General features: G+C 41.1%; 1 protein-coding gene across 1 annotated transcript; it reads left to right on the forward strand.

Annotated features, from left to right (window-relative positions):
• Nucleotides 1-292: 292 nt before the first annotated feature.
• On the forward strand, nucleotides 293-1,225 carry LOC114687629 (olfactory receptor 8B3-like). Its single transcript, XM_028862218.1, has one exon. It carries the CDS (start codon nucleotides 293-295, stop codon nucleotides 1,223-1,225), a length of 933 nt encoding a protein of 310 aa, XP_028718051.1.
• The last annotated feature ends 9,463 nt before the right edge of the window (nucleotides 1,226-10,688 follow it).

Genomic DNA, 10,688 nt, shown 5'->3' on the forward strand with positions numbered 1-10,688 from the left:
TGCCACCTCTTATTTGGACATCTGAGCAGTCCTGCTTTCAAATGACAGCAGTGGTCATGGCATTTTAGACTGTGGGTCATTGACTTTATTCCATTTAGCTTTATGCACAAACCTAGGAAAATATCACTCTACATGTTGATAGCAAATTCCATGAACTCAAATAGGTAGACGTAAGGCATTTCCACCAGGTACTTCACAAGCGTGATAGAAGCTGTGGCAGAATTTTTTTTTTTTTTGTGGTCTTATAATGTCACAATATTTTTTGTGTGTTTACAGATTATCTTAAAGAAGAATGGGTCTGAAAAACGGTTCTTTGGTGACTGAATTCATTCTACAGGGATTGACAAATGACCCTGATCTCCAGTTACCCCTGTTCTTACTCTTTCTGCTAATATATACAACCACAGCACTGGGGAATGCAGCTTTGATAACTTTAATTGTGCTGAATTCTCACCTTCATACCCCCATGTACTTTTTCCTTTTAAACTTGTCTTTCATTGATCTCTGTTATTCCTCTGTTATTACACCCAAAATGCTGATGAATTTCTTAGTAAGGAAGAATGTTATCTCCTACGTGGGATGTATGACCCAGGTATATTTCTACTGTTTTTTTGCTGTCAGTGAATGCTGTGTTCTGACATCAATGGCCTATGACCGTTATGTGGCTATCTGTAACCCACTCTTGTATAACACTGCAATGTCTCCCAAGATGTGTTCCTATCTTATGCTTGGTTCATACATAATGGGATTTTCTGGTGCCATGATCCACACTGGATGGATGCTTAGATTGACCTTTTGTGACAGAAACACCATCAACCACTATTTCTGTGATCTGCTTCCTCTGTTGCAGCTCTCCTGCACTGACACTTTTGCCAATGAGATAGAGATTATTATTGTAGGTGGGATATATATCTTTGTGCCCAGTGTCATTATCTTTACCTCTTATGGATTCATCCTCTCTATCATTTTTCAAATGAGATCCACTGAGGGCAGATCTAAAGCCTTTAGCACCTGCAGCTCTCACATAATTGCTCTTTCTATGTTCTTTGGTTCAGGTGCATTTATGTATATTCAGCTCTCCCCAGTTGGGTCTATTGATCAGGGAAAAAGGTCTTCCATTTTTTATACAATATTGGTTCCTATGATGAACCCATTAATCTATAGCTTGAGGAACAAAGATGTTAAAGTTGCCCTGAGAAAAACCTTTATGAGGAGGTTGTTTTGATCAAAAATTAATATGTTCATCCCTGTACCTATGTTATTAAGAATTTCTGCATCATTAAACAAAACACATTTTAGTCTATTTTTAATCTGACCATTGGTAGGATATTGGAATATTTTGTTTAATATAAATTTCCTTTGATTTTTATATAATTGGCAAACTCTTCTTTCAGCATTTTAGCTAAGGTAGTAGTAAGTGATTAAATCTCTTTATCATTATGGGACGTATCTTAAAAATAACAAATGATCTGTCAGTGGTCATATGAAGTAATATTGCATTGTCCATGTATTCTGTGACAAGATGGCTATCCTTTATCTATGTAATAAAATGTGAATCAGATTGTGTTTTACCCTTTTTTGGGCATCACTGTGTCCCTTGGAAATCTCAGTGCTTCATGATCCATGTGTTTTTATTAACTGGCTATTGAATACAACATACGTTGTAGCTGTAAGTAATATGAATTTGACTTTCTTGTGTTAGGTGTGCTATATTTACTTTTTGAAGATAAAACTGAAGAATTTATGAGGAATCTATGTATTATATACATACAGCACAGAGCTTTAGTGAGTGCACTTTCCCTCCACACTTCATAAAGCTTTGGCAGAACTTCTAATCCCTGATGAATATAGTCTCCCAGCACATGGAGAATGACTGAAAATGTGGACTCATTTTTATGTGGGGAATAGAGCTAGTACAACCCCAGCAGTTAGAACAATGATTCATAGTTGAAACTCAAGGAAGGAAGAAATTTGCGAAGTAAAAGCATGGGCGAATGGTATGTCATCTTCTTTTCTCTTCTCTTTTATAGAGGGTCCTAGAAATATTTAGGAATATGGGAATTTTATGATTGCTATACTGACTAATACTATTTAATATGAAGAATTTACAAAAAAAGAGGAAAAGTCTAATGACTGCTTTAATGGTCGTCCATCTTCTAGTTCTAATATTTTCTTTTAAGAATTTTTTTATTCATTTTTACATACCAACCACAGATTCCCCTCTCTTGCCTCCTCCCACTTATCCCCAGTCTTCCCCCAACCTGCCCCTCTCCTAAATGTAAATCTAGCAAAATAGTCTTCAAGAATGGAGATAAAAGGTAATTTCAAATAAAAGAAGCTAGATAAAATTTCACCAGACCTAAATGAAATGCAAATTATGTTCACAAATAAATGAAATTATAAAGAAAAAATATACAGATCAGTACTGCTTATATACAACTAAATCACCCTTGTCTTTGATTGGTTTTATGTATTAGTGGTATTGAAAGGACCAAGCAGATGCCTTAACAGGCTGCTCAGTCTTCTCTCAGAGATCAGGCCTCAATTTCAGTTTCCTGAGACTTGAGCAAGCAGTTTCTGGGAGGGCCATGAACAAAAGACATAGTCCTTGCAGTAGCTCCCTTTCTGCACATACTCTGACTGCTCAAAGTTCAGCCAGATGTTTTCTGTCTGGGACCCCTCACCTACTTAGAGTTATATGCATGAGTCAAGGACAGAGCCTAGACCACTGAGCCATTCCCCACAGTCAATACATGCTAGGCCAGCCAGCTACCATGGCAGCTCAAAGACAGAGCCTGGACCACTGAGCCAGTCCCTACAGTCAGTATGTGGTAGGCCAGCCAACCTCCATGGCAGCTCAAGGACAAAGCCTGGGACTTGTCCTAGACTGCCCCCAAAATGATAATTGTAAGCCCCAATCAGTAAATTCAAAGGTTACATACCCTTACCCAATTAAAAGGGAACAGAGATCTTCAAAAATAAAAATAATTCAATCCAAGTTGCACCCATGCAAAATCCCCTACCCTCCTTCCCAACCTCCCTGAAGGGCTTGTGGTTTTTGCCTTTAAATAGCTAGCTTCACAAAGAAAGAGCAACTCCTCCCTGCCTCACTGTACTAGGTGTAGGAACGAGTTCCCTGTTTAGACTTGTGTCTATAGAATAAAACTTGCTGTTGCATTCTGGGCATCCACGGTCTTCAGTGGTCTCTTTGGAGTCGTGATCTTGGCATAACAGTATGTGGAATTTAAGAAATTGGAAACTCCTGCCTAAGATGAGAGACAAGAATAATTTGAAAGTACTATTTAATACAAAATAAACTGTGACAAAATACTTCCCCTAGCAATGCAACAATAAATTTTTGTCTCAGAGAAATGGCCAAATATTTTACCAGAAAATCCATAATCTGATATCAAGTGACAATTTGCTTATGTTATATGATAACTTTAATGTGACCCGTCCAGCAGGACAGGTTATTCGAGGGTCTCGAGGAGGGACCACCTGGGGAATCAATGGGGGGCGAGAGGGAAAGGAGACCAAGCACATGAAGAAAGACAGAGTCAGTCTGAGTTGTGTCAAGGTCTCTCTTTATTGACTGGTGTTAGAGCTTATAAACAGGGCTTCAGGTAGGGAGGGGGAGCAGGAGTGAGGAGAGGACAAAGAAAATTCCTAAGGAGGGTCAGCAGGAGGTCGCTTTGGTCCCAGGCCCCTGCAGCTAGCTGATTTAAAGAGGTTTATTTAATCCTACATTCCTAGGTTAGACTAAAAGCCTCTTATTTACACCAGGCTTGATAAATCGTGGCAGATAACACAAGGTTCAAGACACAGCTATCCAGAGTCGGTTTTCCAACAGTTCCCCCTCTTTTCTCAAAAATGGACCAAGTCCATAAGATCGGGATTGCGGAGGTCCGAGAGAGCCTCTGTCTTAGGCTATACAGGGGGACTCCCATGCACAGCAGGTGCCATGTTGAGCCGGTCTCAATGACCTCTGTACACTGTTGTCTCCTGCGTGGGCCCTGTACTATTCCCATCATTGAGTACTCTCTAGCAAGACCGTGGGGACGTTAGGGCTTTAGGACACTGAATCTGAGTCCTTGATGGGGCTCCTGGCCGGCCTCCTCGGAATCTACTCTGTGATAATGAATCGAGACGTGTCGTGGTAAGACCAAATCAACCTGATTTTTGATAAACTGAGTCAACCGCTGAAAGGCCCAGGGACCAAAGGTAATGAGAAGGAGAAGGAAAATAATCAGGGGGCCAGGAGGGTGGGGATCAGGGTAGAAAGCCAAGGGGATTTTTTAAAGCTTCTATATAGAAGGGCAAACCCTGCTCCTAAGAGCAAGAGCCACATCTTACTGCAGCCCCATAAAGGCTAATAAAGGAAAAACCCATAAGATTACAATTCCCATACAATTTCGTTTCACAAGATCATGGTCTGGGTACAGAGTGATCACAGACGGGTAATTTGTGTCAACAGGTACATTTTTCCTGAAACCTCAAGGGGGGGGGGTATCAAGGCGGGAGTGGAGTTTACACAAAGGTCACAGTGGTCCTTCCTGGAACACCTGCAACTATCCCAGTCACAGTTGAGCACATCTCTTAACAGAAATCTCTTTACATTGTTATATGGTTGCAGGGGAGATTGAACAATGGCTAAGTCAGGTTGCTCTTGGAACTAGATTTTTAGTTTCTCATTTCCTGGTGCTTGAAGTTTTCTCTTTTCCTGAGGCTTGGGGGTGTAAGCCTGAAGGGCTAGGGTCTTTCACTCCCCCATTTTTTTTTGGCAAATTTTAATCTTAAAATTATGGTATTACATTTAGTAACTCATGGCCTATTTTAGTAACTCATGGCCTGTAATGGCCATGCATAGTTCATGTACAATTAGCCATCTGGTCTCTATGCCAGGGAGTTTTCTTTTGACCCAGCATTTCAGCCTTTTTTGAACAAGGAAAATGGGACGATGTATTCTCTTTCTGGAACTGCTTCAAGCTGGCATTGGGGTGTCGTTATCAGGGCCCCTCCCCCAAAAGGCTGAAAATCTGGTCAAAGACTGGGCAGGGGGCATTCGTCAGTAGCATGTAGCTGCCTGACCCCATAGGGACAGAGAAGAATCATGTTAGCTGGGCTGGTCCACGTTAGCCTATAGCACGTCCGGAGTCCACAGTCGTCTGGAGTGGTGGAGTCAGCAACTGAAACTTGGAGGTGTCTGCCAGCCAAGTAGAAATCTGTTGAGACAGATTTAAACTAGGAACAGAGGTTAAAATTTATGAACTTATTTGAAACCTTAGGTCCATACCCTTAGTGATGGGGAAAGCACTAATCCCAAGACCAGGAGAGAGGAAAAATACCATCTTTAGGAATACTTATCTGGGGTTCTTTTGACCTCTGTGGAGTGGATCTATGTTTTTATGACTCTTTTGATCCTTTGAGGCCTTTTTGCAGAATGACATAAAAGTTTTAGATACATTAGTATTACCAATCTGTACTGAAATCCATATTGTAGACAAAGCAGATAATGGGTATCTGTAAAACAGCAGAAGTAGACTTATACCTTTGAGTCCCAACAAGAACTACAGGTTTGGGCATTTTACTTCTGTCCAGAAAGCCAGGTATAAATTGGACAGAGATTTTTGGCCTGGTGAAAAGCACTTTTAGGTTTACATTTACATATATCTAGATGACATTTAAAACAAATCCAAAATGTTGAGCTTGTGACTGAACAGTAAGTGGTCATTGCTCTATCAGCTCATCAGGACTCCTAAATGTTAAGCTCTGAACCATAGAACAGGAGAGTAATCTGAAACATATCTTATTTTAGACTCATATCCGAACCTTTATAATTTATTTAAATTTTTACATCTTAGAACATTTTCTTTTAAAGTGAGCTAACAGGCTAGCTATGGCCTTGCAGAAGGATCTGGTTGATGCTGCCATGCTGACAAAGTTAGAGCTAGCCTAGCCATCAGTACTATCAGAAATCTGAGAAGGATAAACTATATCTGAGTGCAGACCAAGAAGCTTCCAATCCTATAAATTACAGTGATCAATCCCTACCCAGGTCTCTATAGCGTTGGAGGTACCAGTCAGAACAACATCAATCTTCTACCACCATCAAGCCCATAAGGCAGAGTACCTTTTCTGTGGAATAGGGACACGGAAGACTGACAGTGTTCTACTACTTGTCCACAGTCTGGGCTGGGTCTTGGAGGCAGGTGTTGCATTGGGGCATCTTGCCCTGTGGTCAGTGTCGTTCGCAATTCAGGTGGCATCTTCTTGTCATTCCATATCTTCTTTGGAGACCTTGGGAGTCATTGCTAGGAGCTGGGGAGCTAGGAGTCTCTGTTTCCGATAGTAAGTTTTTAATCAAATAATTTAAATGTCATATTCATCAGATCATTGACAGGTTTGAGGACCATTATCTATTAAATGTATCTGAGCCAAACAAATCTAGGCCTAATCTTGAAAATATCTCTAAGTTTGGTAATAATGACCAGGCTAATTTGTTCTCCTATAGATATATTAGTCAAATATACCTTTCAGTTTGTTTTTATTTAAATAGAACCGTTTATGCTTTAAACTAGTATCTGGATAGCCAGATGACTAGTATTAACTTGTATTCCTTGACACAGAAGGACATGCATGCAAACTCAGACATTCAAAACCAAACATACATGTGGCCACATTTTCATTCATACCTGCAGAATAGACAGACATTTTTAAAACTATGACCCTTTGGAGTCTCCATGTAACAGCAGAATAGCAAGAGAAAGAAATCTGAAACATGTTTACTTAAACTTTAAAGTTAGACCTTAAAGTTTCATTATATTTTTTTTCAAACCCTCATGACATGCTTAAGCCTTTAAATTTTTATATCTTAAACTGCTTCCTCAAGTCAAAAAATCATTTATTTAAACTTTTATTTTAACCAACAATAATTTGAAACCAATTTTCTTAAATGATGGCAAGTATTTGTAACACATTGAACTCAAATGACCAAAACCCATGTAAATTTTTATTTTTCCTGTGGAAACAAAAGCATAATTTCCCCAGTATCTTGAACTGGTAATTTAACATTTCTTTTTTAAGCAATATCAGTGTTATGCCCAGATCAAGTCCCCAAAGAAGCCGCTGGAGACCTCAGATACAGAATGCAAAAGCAAGGTTTATGCAAATGAAATTTACAAGCCTCAGCAGGGGGGCTTGTTCCAAACCTCTCACACACAGCAGGGAGGTTGGAAGGAGCACATGCCTTTCTTTGTGAGGCTAATACAGACCACATAATTCATCTCCCACCGCCCACGTCCCTCTTTAGGTTCATATCAGTAGTTTTTTTATGTTATCTTTATTTCTCATTTGTTCAGCAACCATATTTAGGAGTTTTATGAGCTGTCTCCCGGGTTTGGGGAGTTTGGGGAGTTTGGGATGTTTTATGACCACTTAGTCTCTGTCAGATGGTCATATATCCTAACTCTGTGTTTTCTTAAGTTTCTGTAGTTGATAAAGCCACCTGGAAAAAGGCGTCCAAGTTCTTATCTACATTAAAGAATCCTGGTTTTAGCTTCTCTTTGTCTGTAGGGGATGAAGTGGGGGGGGGGTTACTGAGGTTTCACAATCAGGACAGAGAAGGGTTAACAAGAGAAATTCCTGGCTGGCAGAAGAGACTTTGAAGTTATCACAGTAAAGGAAGGGAGGGGGAGCAGTGGTCATAAAGTATGTCCTTGGCTGCCAGTGTTCCTGAAAAAAGGTTTTTGTTAACTCCTCTGACTAAAGTCAGATTCTCTGTTCAGTGTTCACACAGTTTTGTCAGTTGCAGGCAGCCATTGTCCTGTCCAGAGCAGGACATGAGAATCTTAGCCCGCCTGTACCGAGAGCACGCACCCCCACCCTCATGAGAGCAGCCAGCTGCCTGCAGTCCTGATAGCAAGAGAGCTAGGGAGGGAGGGAGGTGGCCCTCGCTGTGCCTCTCTCTCCTTCTCCCAGGAAAATAAGGGAGGTGAGTAGCAGAAACAGATGACATTTACACAGACAATCCAAGTACCAGCACATCAGCACTGAGATGATGATGGCCTCACTCACAGCAAGCAAGCCCCTCGATTGTGGCTCGCACATCCTTCCGGTGGGCTAGGCAAAGGTCTAGTGGAGAAGAAGGGGACTGTCCCATAGCGTCCGTCACAGTCAAGTCAACAATGAGAACAGTTAACACATTACACACAAGACAAAGGGCACACAAAAGAAAAACTTTGCCCCAACGAGACAACCAACAAAGCTCCAAGAACAATGACAGCCTGATGTGCTCTGTGGAGAGTGACCCTCCAGGCTCAATCATAGCAAAAACAATCCAGACTCAAGGATCTCTGTCCTTGATCAAACAGACATCAGGGGGCTTTCACATCCCTGTCAGTCAGACATGTACCTTATTTCTTGGAAGAGAAACAGAGTGTAAAGTAACAATGACCACAATAAAACATACAAAAACCCCCCACAAAATGGCTCTAACAGTTTCCCAGAACAAAATACAAAGTGGCACTTCCTCCCACCATGGGGAAAGGTACCCGAAGATGCTCCTCTCCTGAGCACTCCCTGGAGGAGACTCCTAAAATCAAATGGTCACATCTGAGGTGGCCCCAAATGGCTCGGGACTAGGGGTCCCTTTCCCAAATCAGGGAATGAGACGTCTCTCTTTCCCTCCCAGGATCACTGTCCGGACACGTCTGTCCCAGTGAGCCTGCAAAGTACAAATCAGTCGACTGGCACAAAACTTAACGAGACAAGACAGAGACAGAGACAAGACAGAGAGCGCTCTTACCGGTAGATGTCAATAAACCTCTGGACCCTTGAGGGTCCCGGTGGGGTCTTTTGGTCTTTTGTTCAATGTGATTTGTGACAACCTCACTCTTACCGTCTTCTGGGACGGACACATCATCTAATAGGTCCTCAGCAAGTGCCAGAAGATGTGACACCCTACTATCCTATTCTGAATCCTATAAAACATCTCTGATTACTCTATAGAAACTAAAGAATGCATCGGGGACATTCTCTCCGTCCTTAAGCAAGTTATTGATATCCTTTCTGACTTTATTCCACATCAAAGGGTGGATGCCCGTGCCATTAATAACCAGCCAGGGACATTTTTCTTCCACAAAATAGAAAAACTTAATTAAATCTTTTTTTTTCTTTCTTTTTGACTCTTATTCCCCTCTCCCTGAAATCTTCATTTCCTTAATGAAGAGAGCCTCTTTAGAGAGTACTTTACCCATTGATTGTTGGACAGCATTTACCTCAAGGTTGCCCGTGGCGCACGAGTGATGCTGTTGGGGCACCTCTACCCTAGTGAGTCTGGCCAGACCCCATTTTCTCTTTGCCGTCCAGTAGTGAGCCGCCTTGCCTCGAGCCCCACGTTCGGGCGCCACTTGACCCGTCCAGCAGGCCAGGTTATTCGAGGGTCTCGAGGAGGGACCACCTGGGAATCAATGGGGGGCGAGAGGGAAAGGAGACCAAGCACATGAAGAAAGACAGAGTCAGTCTGAGTTGTGTCAAGGTCTCTCTTTATTGACTGGTGTTAGAGCTTATAAACAGGGCTTCAGGTAGGGAGGGGGAGCAGGAGTGAGGAGAGGACAAAGAAAATTCCTAAGGAGGGTCAGCAGGAGGTCGCTTTGGTCCCAGGCCCCTGCAGCTAGCTGATTTAAAGAGGTTTATTTAATCCTACATTCCTAGGTTAGACTAAAAGTCTCTTATTTACACCAGGCTTGATAAATCGTGGCAGGTAACACAAGGTTCAAGACACAGCTGTCCAGAGTCGGTTTCTAACATTAATGATATAAACAATTTTTATTTTAGTTTTTTTTTGTCTACAGCTCAATCAATTTTAAGTGTTTGGATGTTTGTTCAAAGTAAAATTTTTACTTGTTTGTTTGATTTTAGATGTTTTGAATTTCCTCTTACTTTGAAGTGACCATTTGACCTTCTGGTGACTCAATTAATCAAATTTTGGCACTTTAAAACGACTAGAAAAACTCTTACATAAAATTTTCAAAAAGACTTATTCCTTTTTTTTCACGTGTATGAGAGTTTATTTGCATGTAGGCATGTGTATTACATTCCTGAAATGTCTTCAGAGGTCAGAGAGGATGTTAGATGCCCTGAAACTGGAGTTACAGATAGTGGTGAATCATGATGTGGGTACTAGGAATGGAACCCTAATTCTCTGTGGGAGCATCAAGAGCTCTTAACTACTGAGGCATTTCTTCAGGGCACAGATTCTTGTGATTTTATTCAAAATGTTCTCTTCTCATAGAAGAGCTCAGTGTGCTTAGGAAAGTCTTTGGATTTTCCTCTACATATGGTTTCTTTGGGTAACATGGTTTCCTGAATTGACTAAGGTACTGCTTCCCTGAGAACAGAGCAAGTGTATATGGGGCATGTTTTAAGCACTGCAGAGTGTTGTTGGTAAACTTTTTAGTGTGTTGCTATTCCATGTAAATTTATTATTCTTTTAGTTACTATCAGTGAACTAGATAAGACAGAATTATTTTGTTTGAAGAGGCACAAAAGGCAACATAAACATATATATACACACACCCTGCAGGTACTTTCCAGAGACAGTCATCTTCCTTGAAAATCTACTTTGCTATCTTAAACCTTTTATTTTAGATGTTTAAGTGAACTTGTAATCCTTAAATCTTATCATTAAT

Source organism: Peromyscus leucopus, chromosome 7, assembly GCF_004664715.2.
Source record: "Peromyscus leucopus breed LL Stock chromosome 7, UCI_PerLeu_2.1, whole genome shotgun sequence".
NCBI classification, from domain to species: Eukaryota; Metazoa; Chordata; class Mammalia; order Rodentia; family Cricetidae; genus Peromyscus; species Peromyscus leucopus.

Coding starts and splice junctions, on each gene's coding strand:
- LOC114687629 (XM_028862218.1), top strand. CDS start 293: ATGGGTCTGAAAAACGGTTCTTTGGTGACTGAATTCATTCTACAGGGA.